The sequence below is a fragment of the Parus major genome, chromosome 28 (genome assembly GCF_001522545.3).
Source record: "Parus major isolate Abel chromosome 28, Parus_major1.1, whole genome shotgun sequence".
Classification (NCBI taxonomy): Eukaryota; Metazoa; Chordata; class Aves; order Passeriformes; family Paridae; genus Parus; species Parus major.
The window spans coordinates 288905-307860 of NC_031797.1; the positions used below are offsets into that span (position 1 = coordinate 288905).

Below are 18956 nucleotides of genomic sequence, written 5' to 3' on the forward strand. Positions count from 1 at the left end.
CGGTGAGGCCCTGGCACAGGGTGCCCAGAGCAGCTGGGGCTGCCCCTGGATCCCTGGCAGTGCCCAAGGCCAGGCTGGACGGGGCTTGGAGCAGCCTGGGATGGTGGAAGGTGTCCCCACCTACAGCAGGGGCTGGAACACAATGTGCTTTAAGGTCCTTCCAACCCAAACTGTTCCAGGATTCTCTCAGGGTTACAAAAAACATGGGAAGAGATTACTTGTGTGGACTGTGTGGGGATGTCACACACTGTTTCTGGTATTGAGCAAGTTTTAAGAATTTTGTATGGAATCCAGCTCATGGTGGGAGCTTTAGACAGTGATCTTCAAATTCCAAAAGACATTTTATCACAGAGCAAACAGTAAAAACAAGTGTTTCAAACTTAAGGGTGATACAAAATAGCAAAACTCAGTTCAAAAATTAAGTATCTTTATTTGACACTTTTAGAAAATTTATACAGTTTTAAACTAAAACAGACTAAAAGAAATTCCAATGTTTTTTAAAAGCAAAACAGGAGGAAAAAAACAAACTACTGCAATCTGACTAGCTGACCAGTCATTTTCAAGTTTGTTTTCTTTCATTGTATCTACATATGCCTGAAAGAGGTTTCAGTATTCCATAGAAAATTAATTCTGCAGAAACCCTTGGAATATTTCTGATCTCTTTGTCTTAAGATTCTGCCATTACTGTTAATTTTGAAATAGGGCTTTTTCCATGTTACATTACAGAAGGAAAGCTAATCTACATCTGGTAACTGGAAATCCTATGTATTACAATGTATATACATGTAAAAAAATATATATTATGATGTGCTGTGCAATTGGATACAAGGCTGTAACTCAGCCAGAAGGAAGGCTGGAATCAAAACCATAAAGATCCATACAGATATAGGGTGGGAAAGGGCCACCCAGACTGAACTGAAAATCTGATGCATGTACTAAGGTAAGACCTACAGTTTCAGAAAAATAGAAATGTTTGACAAAAATGGTTTTTACTACTTGGAAACAAACTCGCTTTTTCCCTTGGTCTTTGCAATGGCTCTCTCCTAGTGTCGGCACAGGAAGGGATCCATAAGGTGACACAGTCAGTTCTTTGTTACTACTTGCAAACAATAACAGCAGAAAAAATATCTTGTACCATAGACAGAAGATACTTGTATCATAGACAAAAGTCACAGAATTACTGATTTATCTGTCCTTGCAGATATGATGCAATATGCACAATTTTGCAAGTCATCAAGTAATAGCCTGTGTGAGGGGAGGGACCCTCTTCCCATAGGGAATTGACAACCCCACAATCAGCTACAGCTGTGGAAATGATACACGTGGTGTATGCCACTGACAGACTGGCTAACAAAGTAAATGAAATACAAGATAGGAACCAGGGACTCAGGGAAGGACATTAATTTTATCAGCATCACTGACTACATCCTTATGGAGAACTAAATTCCTCATTCTTTTTGTCTCATCTGTACTTCATTTCCATAGCTTCTTTGAAATTTTTTTTCCAGGAAAAATGCTCCAAGCAAGTTTTCATACCAGTCTCCTACACTGGCTAACTTTCTTAGCTGTTCTTTTTTTGAAGGGGCTATTTTATAGTGTGGGTTTTTTTCTAATTTTTAAAAAAATTTACTAAGGGGCCAAACTGCATAGAAGATCTTAAAATGGCAAAAACATATAATACATTGTATCAAGAGAAAATCTTTCCTTCAGTACCTGAAATGAGCATAAAGTTTATTCTTCATGCATACATATGCAGAGGTAAACAGATGCATTTGCAAGTGTTAAGACTAACAATCTTTTCGTTTGCACTCTTCATAACACTATCCTACATACTACTATTTGAACACCATTATAAAGTCCTTCCACAAAGACACCAGACATTTAAGACTGTTCTACTGATAATGTTATCTCCAAGGATCAACTTCTCTAAAAGCAGCTACTGTCAAGCATCCAAGAAACAAGCATAAAGCAAATGGGTCTTATCTTGTAAATCATCTTTATACTGCTTGAAATTTTTGCTTCCAGCCTCCCACCAATCCACACCTAAAGCATTTCTGATTCAGTTTTATTAAAGTAACACTAGCAGGGGTCAGTCACAGGGGGCTCATGGGTTAATGGCAGGTTATCAGACCCCAGTTCCTCCAGCCTTGAAGGAACACGAGCAACGAGCATCAGCAATGAGCAAAGCACCCATGGGCAGGGGTGTAAATTCAGATTTTTCTCAGGTTTTGCTTTCCTGTGTGGCTAGGCTGAAAGTACTAGAGCTCATAGTTCCTATCAGTGGCTTTAGGACGGAAGAGGTCTCATGTGTTCAGCCCCATGAGGAACACAGCACGTGGCCCAGGCCCCAGGCTGAGCACAGTGGTCAATTCCGTTTCATGCTTTTCATGCAGCACCAGGGGTGCACTGAGATTCCTTCTTGCTCTCCCACAACGAGTGCTGGCTGTGGGACTCTCTAGGAGAGTTTGAGAGTCAAAAGGTCACTGGAGGACACAAGTGGCAAAGCACGAGTTGAAGACAAACTGGTGACATGCTCACCCCAGCAGAGGTGGACCACTGCACTAATTAGCTATCAGAGCAATCAGCCTGTTTCCAACACAGCCTTGCTGCCAATTTTGGGTCTGCTGTACCATCTCTGATATACATATTTTGAAGTCTTCACTACTGATTATGAAGGAAGTAAATTATGACCCAAACCAAATTAAACTATGCCACTCTGAGTTGTTTTATATGTTGTCAAACTAAAACTGAATCACTGTTTTAAAGTTTTTGTTCAACATAAATCAGAACAACTTCAGTCAGAGCAGAAGAATAACACTCTCTTCTGGTTCCTTGCTGGGGAATGCACGTAAAGGACTGTGCTCCTCCCCAAACATCACCATCTTCCCACCATCCACCACGTTCAAGGCTTGGATCAACATGGAGCAGAGCCAGGTTTGTGGCCATGTACTGACTACAGATACATGTTTCAGATGAAGAGCTATTTCTATCCATTCCAAACCTCAGACTTAAGGAAGAAGTTACTCTATTGGAAACAACATCAGATACAACTCTAGTGTGCAACCCCACCCCCAAAGGTCGGGCTCTGGGAAACCTCACTGGCCTCAGTGCACCGATGGAACAGGGTGTTGCTGCACATGCCAAGTGCCACATTCTCAGGGCTGGACATCTTTCAGCACTGCTTTGAGGTGCTGGCTGTCTGCTACTGCAGGGCTCCTACCAGCCCAAGCCACCATTTTTTAAAGTTATGAAAGAATCTCAGAATCACAAAATGGTTTGGGTTGGAAGGGACCTTTAAGATCACCTCATTCCAGCCCCTGCACTAGATTCAGGTTGCTCAGGGCTACATCCAGCCTAGCCTTGAACTTCCAGGGATGGGGCATGAGCTGGTGATGAGCTAGTTTACTTTGAAACCATGTCTCTGCATATTTGCAGCTGACCAATATTTACATGAACCAAAGTCAGTTCACAACATACAGTGCACGTCTATCAGTAGGAAGCAGTTCTCAACCAAAAAAAACCCTAGCTTGCAGATCATCTCAGAATTTCTCAGAGGCAAACACCTGGATGAAGTTTGCCATCTGGAGCTAAACTTGCATGCTGACATACAGAAAAATATTATGAGAAAATTGGATAAACTGCAATGCCACCTTCACCTAAGGAAGGTGGCTCCAAATAACCCTAGGAGCATGTGTACCCATAACTCCTGGATGCTGGACTCACCAACAGCTTCTGGGAAACAGAACCAATCCTGAGCCCCTGCATCACATGAAGTTAAGTCACATGAAGTTTTAGTTCCTGAAATTATAGATGATTTTGTACAGTATACTTGTTCCCAATTCAAGAGAATCCAATTTAAACACATTATTCATTACCTATCACTAATCTACAGATGGCAAAATGTCATCTTTACTCCATATACTTTGAATATTTAACTGCAAAACTGAAAAAGTTGGAACCCTCACAGAAGAGCACATAAATGATAAATAGAGATGATAGAGAGGATCAGTGAAAACAAAGTTCTTTTATACCACAGCCTAAACAAACCTTCTGCACACAAAGCTCTCTTGTTTTGAAAATGTTCCAGGATGCCAGAAGCAATTAAACAAAGACAAAAAAGACTAAAATTGATGTGGTTTCTTTCCAGAGGATTTAAAGTAGCAGAAAACAGTCTTTGTCTCACAAGAGCTGAACTGTCCATCACAGCAGTTACAGAACACTCTGACAGATCCATGATATAGAAATTGAGTACTCTGGGATAAAGTTCATGCCATAACATCATTAAACCCAGGAATCCTGATGCTCAGGCTATATCTGGGCAGGTAGGCCAGGGCTTCTTGGCTGGCCCCAACTGCCAGTGGTATGAAATTAATCTGGTTGGTGTGGTTCAATTCTCTCCTTGCAGAACCAAAGCAGCTCATGCACTAGGCATTGCCCTGATTCACTGAACCTTTCACGTGTCAGCTACTTCTAGATTTTTCCTACCATCAGTGCCAAAATTTCCTTATTGTAATTTTAATCTATTAATTCTAATGTCATCCCTACTTGAAAATGACAATTTTTTTTCCCAATTTGCAGAAGCATTTCAGATTTTTGGATATTTATCATGCTCTTAGGTCTTCTCTTTGGAGTAAACTCTTCCACTGCCTTTCTTGTTCAATTTCTTCTCATGCTTTCTGAGTCATCTTCAGTTTTTTCCTCCCTCTCTCCACCCTACCCAGCACCACTGGCAAATACATAAACTGGAAAACTGTTAGTGCAGCTCCGTTCTTCACGTCCTGCCCCAGCCAGGAAACCACACGCGAGATTAAAATACCTAAAGATTCATTGTTCCTTGCTGATGATGTTTCCTGGACCTCTGACTGTAGTTCCTGTCCTCATTTACCTGAAGACACAGCCCTACTATAATAGGGCTATATTAGTTTTATATATATATATATATATATATATATATTATTATATATGGTACTATAATACTATATAATATTATATAATAATATATATAACCATACTATAATCTCTGATGTTTTAAAACATCAGATTGTATTTGTCATGGAAAAAAGCACCATCTCTGCAGGCTTTGGATGAGTATTTGGATCTACTGTCTGTATTTCACATTTTTTGTCAATGTGCTACATGCCAAGTGCTGATAATCATTAGTTGTATACACTGCTGCTTGGCCAGCATATTCAGCCCTCAGTACTAAAAGTAACACCCCAAATGCTGAAAGCATGTACAGAATACTCTGGTTTGTTCATAGCCAGTCAATGAAGCTGCTCTTAAAAAGAAGTATCATGTGCCTTACATCCTGTGTAGTGCAACAAACCATAAACACAGAGAGCCACGGGGCTAAAGACAAGAACAAAAGTACTTGCACTAAAACAGCACATGTGAGCTTTAACTTCAAGGCAACACTGTTCTCAAGCATCCAGTACTGTTTTTTTTAAAGAGCTGCAGGTAAATCCACAGCATTTCCCCAAGGCAGACTGATTCATTAATGACTACAGTCATAGTATGTAAGCTCACAATGCTGTTATTTCAATACAGAGTACTCTCTGGGTTCTGTCTGGCTCCACAGCCAGCACCAGTTTCCAGCATACTCAGAAGTCAACAGGCACTACAATGGTAATGATGGTCTATTCCCAGTTGGAACAACACATCAGGAATGCAAAAACCAAGCTGAAACACTGCAGTGTGTATGGGTGAAAAATTCTGTCAAGATATTCTTAACAATAGCCGTACTGAGGGGTACTGGAAGGAAAGAGTATCCTCTGAAGGAAAAGCTTGAGCAATTATGCAAGACCATGGAAAATGTTAAAGCAATTTGGAAACAAACAGTTTTCTAAATAAAGTTTTCTATGAAACATGTTAATAAACCTTTTGGAAAATAGGCTGTGCTGCAGATTTTCTGTTGTCTGGCATCTGTCCACGTTTAGAGAAAACATTTAATATTTTCACAAGGGTGATTCTTATATATGTAGATGCATTTTTATTAGTGCTACTGGTAAAAAACAGAATATATTTTCAAATCTATTATTTTGTGTTTCTTTTTTATATATTTCATTTAAAATGCTCTTCATTTTAACCAGAAAAATAAAATCTGTGAAATTTAAAGAGGAATTAGGATACTTTTTTCTTGTCACCCTCAGTAAAGTCTTTCATATTCCACTCTACCTTCAGTTGCATTTGGGTAATCCTCCTTCAGGAGGGAATAGACCAAAACAAACACTTGAGGAATGAATCTGATTCTCATTATTGTGATCCAAAGAGTCAAATTTTCTCAAATGGATTTTTGTTTTAGTGGTGTTGGTCGTTGTTGGGGGTTTTGTGTTAGTTCGGGTTTTTTTTTGACTAAAATAAATGCTTCTCCTGAACACATACAAATTCTCAGGAACAGAACTCTTACTGAATTTCTAGACAGACAAGGCTTAGTATGCGAAAGACATAAACAAGGAACCTATCAACATTATTTTTAACATTAGTATTACTTTCATTACTTTAATTATTCATACTCAAGTTTGGTGTGGAATGTGTATCTGAAATCATCAAATAAAATTAGTCAGTCACACTGAACTGATATGCATGTTCTCCTATACAACATTAAGTTTTAAATTAAGCTGATCAGGGAGATTTTTAAAACAAAAGAAATACAGCCTTGGTTTTTGATGGAAGCAATTGAACTGCACAGGATCAGGGTCTGAACAGTCACAGCCAAACTGGAACACCAGGCTCACCTGATTTGTACAGTACTGAGATAGTCAAAATCTGTAATTTCTCCACTTCACATGCTTTAACTGGAGAACAACAGCACTGAGAAGCTATTGGTTTTTTTTGGTTTTTTTTTCCTGCATTCTTTGTGGTTTGGGAGAGAAAAAAGTTACATTTAAAAATAGATGGAAATTCCCCAAAAGTTGAGATGAAGCAGATCTGTCCAGAATGCAATTGTGAAATGCCTAGTTCACCATGACCAGTTCTTCTGTTTCAACTGAGCTATGAACAATCTGAGAAACAAACGGTTTCCTAACCACACAGGAGAACAAATGCAAAAGTACACTTTCAAGAAGATGATAAATACCTAATGCTTCGTCATCAGAAAGCTAATAGCTTTTAAATGTAGAAAGCTACTCCAAACAACATTCTGACTAAGAGATGATCAAGGCAAAAACCAATAGAACTTGAATCAGTCTCCAACTTACCTTGCTATTTGTCAAGTTAATTATTTAAAGACAAGATTGTTTTCTTAATTTAATAACCATACTTACACAATGACTTAAGGCATAATCCAGCTGACTGAAGTTTTCAGTAAAATGTTTCTGTCGCTTTTTATTAGTAATAACCGGCTCAGGTTACTTCTGGCCAAAGAAACGGTCCATTAAAGAGGAGACAAAAAACCAGATCACTCTTGCAATATCTTCCATTAGGGCAATTTGTAAATTAAATGTAGTGTTGGCCACTGGACTCAGGGAGCCTTCCAAAAAACTTAATAAATCATCCTATCAGACAAGGTTCAACGCTCTAAGCAGGAGCTGGTGAAAGTCTGAAGCCAGAGTGTGGTTTTAGATAAAGCTGCTCACATTCTAGAGAAAGAATGCCCACACTGCCCACAGAAGCTTTCATCCAAAAAGCACAAGGCAAATTTTTGGAAGACCTAGCCAAAAATACAATGGCTGATATTTAACAGACAGTCTTGAAAAGAGAGCCCTTCAACTTCAATTCAACATGCCAACTGGAGACTCTCAATTTAACAGTAATGCCTCTAATTGCATCACTGCAACAATGCTTTTGTAAATGACATTTTGGGCTCACAAATACTCAAGAGTATTTCTTCCATGCAATCTGGAATCATATCCAAGGATCCAATAATACTTCAATTTTCTATTTCAGTTTTCATGTGAAGAGTTTGAGGCTTTCTGTAACTGCAGCTGAAGTGCAGAACATACTCCTCTGATAAAGCTGAATATACTTAGATGGACAAGTAATACGCAAATCCCATCATCTTTCCAGGTACAAAAGCTGATGCATAAAAGACTCAATTGGGTTATACAGGAAAACACACAATTTCAGGAATCTGAAGTAAGACCAGCTGCACTCAAAATTTTTTAAATTCACAAATTCCTTCACAATGTAGCAAGAGATGCAAAATAACAGTTGAGCTCCCAGGCTCATTCCAGAACCTGACAGACGATGCTTTGGCTGCTCTTGAGAAAAAGACAAAACATGACTTAGGCAGTTGGTAAGTTACTGAGCAGCAAGTAGCTTTTAAATCACAACTGTCTCTAGCATCACATGTGCTCCATTGGAAACAAAAAAACAAACTATTTTCTTCAGAATCAGAAATCACAACTATATTCCTTGAATGAACAACAAATAGAAGCTCAAAGCCCCAAACATACGAACATTTGCGGTTTAACATTTTCCTGCCTTTAACATTTATCTGCCTGTTAAGCTTAGTATAGTGCTACTACCTAATTTTTTTTTAACCTATTTGGCTTATATATTATTTCTAAACATTCCTAATATGCATTTGCTTCCAGGCAGTGACCAACCTTGCTTATTATCAGAGCCCTTAGAGTTCACATGAATGCCTAGAAAGCTTCCTGGAGCTCTACTCACCCTGCCTTTTAAACTAGACTAGTAGCCCAGGTACCTAGAAGTAAAAACAAAGACAAAAGTTAAGAGATGCATTTAATGCACCATGGTAGCATAAAGCCTTTTGGAGTAATGATAATTTAACCATTCTCTGCATTTTCTGAATGTCAGTTTATAATAATGCATTCCATTATGTCAATGGCTTTGACAAGTCAGGAGAAGTAAATGGGGACAATAGGGAAAGTGGCAAAAAAAAATAAAAAGAGACAGTGTTTCTCTCAAGTAAGCATTGTAGCAGACTCATTCAATGCTCTTCCTCTGTGTAACCTACACCATGGTAAAGCAGCATAACAGCCACACAAGCACCAAGTACTGAGTAAACAGACTCTTGATGCTACCCTGCTATAATGCAAATGGAACAAATGGTCAAAGGCATTCACTAACAGTGATCATTGAAACCCACACGTCAGAACTCCTGGAGAGCACCATATTTCAGAAAGATGTTTTAAAGTATATAGCTGTACCAAAGCTGGAGACAGAACATTCCTTGTTGGATTTGATGATCAGACTCCTACTGAGGTTCCTCAAAGAAAGCAAACCCTACTAAATCAGTCCTGAATACATACTGGTTTTATATAGATATGTTTGTGAGGGAAAGAAGGAGTTCTTAATCACATCACTTATTCCAACTGGTTTTGTTCTGCATTTAGGCATTTGTTTTCAAGGTCATCCTTATTCTGAGCAGTTGGTTCCTCACTGTGGGCAACAGAGATTTCTGACTGATCTGTCTTTGTGCTGGTATCAGCCAATCCTTCTTCAGTCGAGGCGGAGCTGTGCAGCTCCTTCACGTGGAGGGTGGGATTGGTCATTTGTTCTGTGTCTTGTTGAGAGGATGGTACACTGCTGTCTTTGGGAAGCTGAGGGCAGTTGACTGGAGCTATCACCACAGGAGGCTGAGGTAGGTCTTTCTGTAAATGGAAGATCACAGTCAAAATGGTGGAAAACAAGAACTAATGTGTCCAGTTATCTGAGATAAAGGTCACAGATAAGATGAAGATTAAATGTCCATCAACTATTATCATTCTCCAGCAGTGGACAGATGCATACAGTTATCCTTTGTGTTTTACAGGACACCAGGGGAATTTTTCCTTCCAGAAAAGTGTTTGCTTTCTGAGTGATTATTCCTCACCAGTTTCAGATGTACTCTGCTGATGAGGCAGCAACAGGCACTTGGTCCTTGGCCACTGTCCAGTTCTGCTCACCTTTACTATCAGTGTAAAGAACTAGCAACTTTTACATAACATTTCAGATGAACTCAAATATTTCTCTAACAATTACATTAATTTCTATAGTGGAAGTTTGTGAAGATTATCACAAATAGTTGAATAATAAAATAAAATAAAATTCACTGGGGGAACCTTTAGCTTGATAGATTTGGCCCTCTAGTAAGAATACAAAAAGAAAAATCTTGCATCATGATAGAAATTATTCCTTTTTGAATCAAGCTAATTGCACTTGCAGCACAATGAAACAAGACGATAATTTACTATACTGAACTACATTTCTACATTTCATAAAGAGTAAGCTATGAAAAAATATGAAGAAAATATTTTAAGGGTATATTTTATACAGAACTAAACCCCACATTTTATATACTATTGAAACTTTTTACTACTACTGATACCTCCAAGAGAGATCAAACAAGTAACATTTTGGCAGAATCAAGGATAGACAAGGTCTACTTTACTTTTCACTACTCTAATTTAAGTGGCCACAAACACTGCAAAAACCAGAAAACTTTACAGAGGCAAAAAAAAAGTATATAAAAGAGGAAACAATCAAGCAAAACCAAAATCTTTGTGTGATAATACTGCAGTATTTTACTCAACTTTAATTATAGTTAGGTTTTTTATAATATTAGTATTTCCTGAAGACACTCATATCAAACTGGTATTCACCGCAAAGCCGCTGCCCGTCCAGAACATGGCAAGCTCCCTTCTCCAAAGGGCCACCACGAAGCTGGTGAGGAGAGTACAGGGCACCAGGTAGAGGAGAGCAGGCTGCCCCATCTGCATCAGTGCCAAGGCAACAAAGGTCACAAGAAGGCCTATGCCATAAGCTGGAAGAAAACAAACCCAGCAAAAACCAGTTATTCAGATAGAGCTTTGCTCAAGGACACCTAAATAATTGGCTAAAGAAGCATTCTCACTGGAACTTTTTTCAAGCAATATTTAAAACATCTCCAGAAGTTTTTCAGGCCTCTAGAGAGAAGCATTATTTACACCATGTATATAATAGGAATACTACAGTTTTCCTATCGATAATAACATGTAAAAGTAGTGTGATTGGCCTAATCTATATTATGCGATTAAATAATTACCTTAAGCAAAATAAATATATGAAATATTGTCCCTCATGTTATATTTAATAATTCAGCAGATACAGACAAATATTTTGACCTTTATAATGTGCTTCTTCTTTGGGTTGGCTTTGGCTGTTTCTTACTATCCTGCCACACAACTGAAAAAAAGCCAGTCTGCTCTAGGATATATGTTTTTGTTACTTTCAATTTAATTTCTGCATAAATGTGGCAAAATTTATTTAGAAGATCAGAAGCAGCTTGGATCTCATAATGTAATTATTTTCAATTCCATTTTTAAGACAATTATGTTAATCCAACTTTTTCTTCAGATCCAGATTTTTCTTCAGAAGGTCAAGAAAGACATTGAGGGGCTGTCCAGAGGAAGGAACAGAGCTGGGGAAGGGTCTGAGAGAAGCAGCTGAGGGTGGATCAGAAAGAGCCAGCACAAGGAGCTGGAGGTGACTCAGCTTGGAGAAATGGAGGCTCAGGGGGGACCTTCTCACTCTCCACAACTTCCTGTCAGGAGAGTACAGTCAGGCAGGCTCCCAGGGAACAAGATACAGGATGAGAGGATATTAGGCAGACCTTCCTCCCCAAAAGGCTTTTCCAGTCCTGGTACAGCTGCCCAGAGCAGTGGTGGAGTACCTATGCCTGCATTTAAAAGATGTATGGATGTGGCACGTGGGGAATAGAGGTGGGATTGGCAGTGCTGGGGGACAGGCTAGACTTGCTGATCTCAGAGGACTGTGATCAGAATAATCAAAAACTCTTTACAGTTCCTGAAAAAGCTTTTGCTTTTTTTTTTTTTTTTGTTTTTTTGTTTTGGGGGGGCGGGGCATACTTTGTTATTACTGAGAGTTCCTTATATCTAGTTAAAATATTTCTTATTGTGATTTAAATCCATTGCCTCACATCTTATGTGCACACCTGTAAGAAAAGTCTCTCTGTCCTCTCTGCAGTCTCCCATTAGGTAGCTGTGGACAGCAACAGAATCTCGTCTTTGCCTTCTCTTCTTTTTACAACTCTGTGCTCCAGTCTTCTGCCATCCTGATGGTCTCCACTGGATTTACTCCAGTATGTCAATGTCTGTCTGGCACCAGGGATCCTGGTTAACTCTGTCTTAAGTGACAAATTGAGAGGAATAATCACTCCTCTCACAACTGCTGACTCCATCTTGCTAACTCAGCCCTGTATGTGGCTCACTCTCAGTGCTGCAAAAGCATACTGCTGAGTCTTTATCAATACAACATTTTCTTATTTCTTTAAACACATTTTTAAAGTACCAGATAAGAAAACAACTTTGTTTTACTATATATGAGAAACAATGATTTGGAACATCAATAAAAGCATCTCTCTACCCCTGCTAGAAGTGTCCATGAACCTACCTATTTTCTCAAAATAATTTCTAAAGAAGATGTTCATGACAATTTCTCACAAAATTTACTGCAAGCATTAGAAGTCTTTGCTAGCAGAAGTACATTGTAAGAAAGACAACAGGAATCTGTCAGAAGCTATTCATCAGTAGCATTTAAGTTCATGGCACATACCTCTGTGGAGTTCACAAACTAAAGAAGAAAACTTATCTAGAGGTGTTATAATCATCATAATAAAATTCCCTACATCATAGGTTATGGATTTTTAGAACAGACAAGAAACTAAGAACAAAGTCAAAGAATTATATCCCTGAACCTGAATCTCATGCACAATCAATCAAAGATTCATGAATCTAGAAACCACAATAAGCAGCTGAGCACATGTAAAGATAGTGTAACTACAAGGTAGACTGAGACCCTTCCCAGCCATGGTAACAAGAAGCTCCCCTTAGGTAAGGCAGACAAAACAGCTCAGAAAAGCAACATCAGCTAGTTTGGTGATGGAAGATCTAGCCTTGAAAGCACTTTGCTAATATTTCTGTTTAATAATAAAAGGAGGAACAGGATAAAACCCCCAAACTACGCCATGCAAGACTGTGAGGGAGCCACTCCTGTGGGTCTTGTGTTCATGTGGCAGTGTGGTACATACCTATTGTGCAGGCTACAAAATAGACTCTGGATGACTGCACCTGAATATCAAATCTATGGCAATAGGCTACCAGTAAGCCTAGGAAAAGAAAGAACAGTTACAATATTATTTCAACGTAGTCACACACACTATCATAATCATAAAACCATAAACCAGCTAGGAACTTTCAAGAACTTTTTTTCCCCAAAAAAACTTCCTTGGCATCCTGTGTTTAAGCACCATGACAACATATACAGGAGGCTGCATAATTTACAAACCAGTTATCCAATGGCACAAGCCCCATGTGTTGGAAGCACTCCAAAAGTAAAATAAACAGCTACAAATCATAGGTAAAAATGTCATCCCATCCCTACTAAACTTTTGAAAAAATACAGTGTTCACAACAAGAGCACGAGAAAGTTTAGCTAACACTGAAGACAGCAGAATTTTATGGTTAATGACTATGACTCTGTTGCAGGTTGGGGGCAGGAGGGGAGACTAATGGGGATGACAGATTTCATATTTCCCAAAATAAAAGAAAGTAAACAAATGATTTCTGAGGAGAAATCTGAGAGTCAGAAGGTGCATAACTTCTTCACCTGCAGTGATGGCAGGGATAGTTGTACATACTATCTAAAATCAATTTTGAGAGAAGGTGTAGTAGAAATACTGGATGTCACTAACAGGAAGGTTTGAGTAGTCAGACAACTGTACTTAAACCGTGTGCAAATGGACAAGTAATTTCGTCTATGACTACACTATTAAAAATGCTTTACAGTATAGAATCAGTTGCTATATCAACTCCTGCAGTTTCTTTACACTGCTTGATATCACTGAATGTGAAACTGAACCATAAGATAAATGTCCATTTTTCTTGTTGAAAAGGTGAATAGTGCTTGAATAGCACTACCCTTGAAGATTTATCAGGTTTATAGCAGTCAAATCAAACCTACCACTTGAAGCAGGAGTACAAGAGGAATAAACTAATATGACAATGCAACATGTAAAATTCTTAACATGCTAAACAATACCTGGAACTAAAATGTCTCCGAATCCTAGGAGAGAAAAAGGCCTGTCACATAGAGCCAATGGTGAGGAATTCAGCCGTGGAACCTTCAGGACCATTGGGAGCTTGGAACGAAAGAGACACATGTATTATGACAAGCATAGTGACGCCACCTTACAGAACTTGTTCCTGTTGTACTCAAACTGCAGGCTTCAAATACAGCAAATTTATCTTTTTATACATTCATTACATACAATATTACTGACAGTTAACAAAATGCATTTAAGATGGGAGTGATGAAATACTTTCTAAACGCTATGTTAATTTCAAAGTCTTCAAATACGATTGGGTATCAACTCTAGTTTTAGCTGCAGGTATGTACAAAATTTAGGTAAGCTGCAACATGCATAAGAAAAAATAATTTATACAGTTCCTTTACCTGGGTGCAATAAAAGTCTCAAAAGACCAAGACATGAATAATTTTAAAAAGTCATTTTTCAAATCACTTTAAAGACTCTTCCCTGCCCCTGGTGTTCCTATTTATTACATGATTTGCGACATGAGGCACAGTATACAATGGTTCATTGCAAACCTGTATTCTCTTTATAGTACATTAAAGAAGCTTTATTTCCTTTTTGCTTTTCTCATATTAGTGCCAAAATAATTTTTATATATTTATACGTTCATTACTGTTTTATACAATTTATTCTGTGCATAAAGTTGAATCCAAAAGGGTTCTAAATGTACAGGAGAGAAGAACAAAAGAAGTCAAAGAAATTAGTATGGGCTGTATGGATTGATCCAATTGTCCTGGAAACAATTATTTTCTTTGCTATTGACACTATCACATTCATTGCTGAAATAGATCCAATTAATCCTTAAATAAACAAAACCAGGTTTTCCTACAGATTAATTTTTTTGTTTTGCTCACTATATCTCACTGTCTCCTACATCTCAAATACTTTCCTCCCTGAGTCAGCCAATCTTGTAAGGTGTTCAGGCAATTGGCTGCTGTCCCATAGTGCAAATCCACTTAACTGGCTTCTGTTTTCTTCTGTCTCCAATTTGTGTTTCTCTCCTTTACCTATAGTCTCAGCTTTTCATAAAGCAAACGTCAAAAAAGGGAAGGAGGGGGAAGAGACAGACTGATTATATGTTTTATCTCTTTAAGAAAAGATGCTTATGCTTAATTAGTAGCAAGTTAATATTTACAGATGTGGTCATGTTTTTGTGAAGCTGAGCTATCCAGCTTTCTTATATTGAAACCCTGTCAAAAAAAGAAAAAGGAAAACAAAAGCTGGTGTGATGAACCACAAGTCTGCTTTGCCCCTCCAGAATAAACATTCATGAGCACTTATTCCCACATTAAGCTCTTTTCAGACTGGCATCTTCATTTCAGCTTTGTGGTCTTGAATTTTACAGAAGTTAAAAGTGTAACAGTTGAAACTTAGTGCCAGATTTTCAGACAACATGAAGTACCTTTTCATGAGTGGCAGAATCAGATGGGCCCGCAGCCACCTCCACCATTATACTCTCCCCAGTCTAAAGGAAAAAAAATGAGAAAATTGTAAATCAGCACTTCACTCAGCAGCTCTGGGATCATTTAGGAACACACAGAGAAACAAGTCATTACACTTTGCTCTGTGGGCAGCAGGCAGCAGAGAAGCATCTTACTTACCTTTGTTAGAAAAGGTGTGATAAATACAAAGAATACATCATACACAAAAAGAACCAGGAGGAGTAAGGTACAACCCTGAAGGAAGAGAAAAGATATTTGGTATTTACACACTATGCATTAACAAGCAGCAAAGAATTAATAATTAGAAGGCTATTCAAAGAAAAAGCTAACAAGGATTAAAACAAGTCATTCATATTATTTTTCTTAATTCCTAAATATTCTAGATGGAGGAATACAGTCTTGCATGCACCATATAAAAGAAAGTAATTCTTAAACACAAAATCACTTGTTAGTGCCCAAAATTCTTTATCATGTAAAATCTGAAAATGGTGCCATTTCAATTTACTGGGAAATATGAAGAAGCTCTGCCCTGGAGGATGCCAGGCATAGCTTGAAACATTATACAGCCTCTTACTGTCTGTCTCTACAAACTTAAGAGGTGAAGATAATTTGAAACAAGAGTTTGAAGAGCTGGTTAAGGGGCAACTAAATGACTAATACTGATTTTTGTCTTAAGATACTGACTAAGGTCAGAAAGACTTAAAAAACCACTAGATTGATGCATTAGTTGTATGCCAATCCGAAAAACAAAATCAAAACAAACAAAAAAAACCCTCAACAAAATACCCAAACACCAAATACATAAATAAATGGGTGGTGTGTGATTTATGAGTCAACACTCTACAGAATCTACAGAACAATCACATGCCACTTATTGGTCATCATTATACTCATAACATCCCTTTTTAACATGCTACATATGAATGGAAGTGCATTTCCAGGGCAATATACCCCATTATAAGTGACTCTGTTCAAACACATACATGCAAACTTCTCTTTAACTTTCTTCTTCAAGTCTTTGAAGAAGACTTTCTTTAACTTTCATACCTTAAATGTAGGCAGGCGAATTGTTTTCAACATGTAAAGACAGAAAGCAATTCCTAAAGCGTCTTGCAGAACCCAGGCCCACCTTAAAAAGAGAAGAGTAACATTTTTGCAGGAAAAGCAGACCAAACCTTGTCCTCACTAAGGACCTGCTTGGGACAAAAAAACCCCTCCTTAATTCAAAGTACTTGCTTAAAACTGACACTGCTGTCAGCATGAATTTGCAAATGCAAGGTTGTTGTTCATCAACCTGATAACCTTCCACAAAGAAGTGCCTGGAAGACAAGGGAAGAACTGTGTGATAGTGTCTATCTAGACTTCAGTAAGGCTTCCAATCTTCTCTAAAATTCTCACAGAGAAACTGATGAAGTACAAGCTGAATGAGCAGTGAGGTAGACTGAAAATTGGCTGAATAACATCAGTGGATACCAAAATGGGAAATCCTGGGGTCCTTTGTCCTGTGTATAGGTATATGCACCCTTGTGTGCATGAGGCAAATTTACAGCTGGGCCTGTTTTTCAATTTTGTTTTGCAAGTTGAGTATAGAAGTGCTCCTCACTTTACTCTCAACTGCTTGGGTCAAAGAGAAGTAGGATCTGAGATAGTACTAAAAAAATTGCTATGGTCTAGGTACAACAAGAGATGACGCTGTTGGATCAATACCTGTGTACTTGCTGATGGAGCTTTGTGCAGGAGACACTCAGGTCCACTTCAGCTCTGAGGCAGAAAATGGATTTCCTAGTCCTAAATACTGCAGGTTGGAACATCTCTATAGTAGAGTTGTACTCCTCAGTCTGACACTTATCTCTCTAAAAGGTTTTTCAGAGTTGATGATTCCGGGATTTGAGTTCTGTCATTCGATGACCCACACAGAACACAGATCCCGCAAAAGCAGTAATATACATTCAAAGCACAAGTCACACATCTTTGGCATCGTCATCAGAAACAAGCCAGCACTTCAGTTCCAACAGTGAACCCTCAATAGAGGAATCAAGAAGATGAACACAATAGTGCTCATCATGCCATACATAGGGAAATTGGAATATCTGGGAGTGAGGTAGGAGGTAAAAAACCCCAGACAAAAATGAAAACACAACACTCCATAAAAGATCCACCTCTAACAAAAGTGGTAAGAACATGCTACAGCTCAGTACTACAGCAACACTGCATATAGAGAATTACTGACTCATACATGAAAGCTGAGAGAAACTAAAGATCTGACAATCTTACCAGCTCTTATTCTCATTAAGAAATAAGCTAGACAAGTTGTAATCCAACTTTCTATATCACTTCTGAAAAGCTGTCTTAAGTTAAAGAGATCAGAATACTGACTGGAACTCAGAGAAATTCAAGCTTAACAAGAGACAGTTTTCTGTAATTTAAATGAACAAGAAAAAGATAAAGTACATAAGGAACAACTAAGAATTTCTGCCTGTCTCTACTTCTTTTTCCTGTCATTCCTAATTTCTGGACACATGTAGACTTCTGTGAATGTCAGTTGTTTATACTATAAAGCGTATTACAATTTTTAGTACAGAAACTAAAATGTACACTTACTGATCTTCATTTCTGAAGATTCCCCAGACTACACTGACAGAGATACAAAATACTGCCAAGAGCAACATCCGGACCTGGGGACGCTTATGAAAATAAGGCAAGTTGTTGTCTGGGATTCTGAAAAAGAAACACACCAAAGCTACAGTTGTCTATGTAGATAGCCTCTTCCTTTATAAACATTTTGAAGCATTAAGCCACCTTTTAAACCCCACACCTACCCAAAAGTATAAAAACCTAAGTTTCCTATTAAAATTTTCAAAGTTGCCACATACCTACACTTTCCCAAGGGGAATCTTCTTACAAAGGGAGACAGACAACTGTAAAGACCAATCGAGGCAGCCAGGCAGAATATTCCTATTATAACATAGACTGAGGGGAAAAAAGTATTAAGTCCAAGTAGGATAAGGCAAGAGATGCTTTTTTTGTATCCTGGCTGAATAAGGAACAAATAGTTAATAAGACTAAATGAGAAATAAGGCTTAAATTTCAATAGAGAACACTAAATTCAGAGACTTCAAAGAATTGATTAGAGTCATGCTCTTTAAGTATCTAATTCTATAGCTCCTTTTACTCAGGTGTACTTTATGCAATGCCTACTTAAATCAAAACTTCTATCCTAATCTTTTTAAAGTAAGTCATAAGCTTCAAAGGCAACCCATGGTGAAGCATTTATCTTCTCTTTATGAACATACAGGAGCATTATAAGGGAATATTAAAATCACTAAGTAGCAAAATGAACCAACACAGATGGGATGCATGTTTTACTACTTCCTCAGAAATACAAAGAAGCATTAAGCACTCATATTTTTTTTGTCAATCTGATGAGAGATCAATAGAAAATTATAATCTTTATAAAGATAAAAAAAATTAGGTCTGAG

The 18956-nt window shown here is 38.1% G+C and overlaps 1 protein-coding gene across 3 annotated transcripts in view; it reads right to left on the reverse strand.

Annotated features, from left to right (window-relative positions):
- Window positions 1–410: 410 nt before the first annotated feature.
- The window catches only part of SPPL2B (signal peptide peptidase like 2B), a 32202-nt gene continuing 13656 nt past the window's right edge, over window positions 411–18956 (reverse strand). For 2 of the 3 annotated variants that reach the window (XM_015651743.2, XM_015651744.3), the window contains exons 7-15: window positions 18351–18447; window positions 18079–18195; window positions 16525–16606; window positions 15637–15711; window positions 15438–15500; window positions 13984–14083; window positions 12974–13051; window positions 10548–10708; window positions 411–9557 (exon numbers count right to left, since the gene is read on the reverse strand). In XM_015651743.2, coding sequence (XP_015507229.1) covers window positions 9270–9557; window positions 10548–10708; window positions 12974–13051; window positions 13984–14083; window positions 15438–15500; window positions 15637–15711; window positions 16525–16606; window positions 18079–18195; window positions 18351–18447 — 1061 coding nt within the window. In that variant the 3' untranslated portion in view covers window positions 411–9269. Of the gene's footprint in view, window positions 9558–10478; window positions 10709–12973; window positions 13052–13983; window positions 14084–15437; window positions 15501–15636; window positions 15712–16524; window positions 16607–18078; window positions 18196–18350; window positions 18448–18956 lie in introns of all 3 variants that reach the window. The other variant, XM_015651746.2, reaches the window with a different exon arrangement.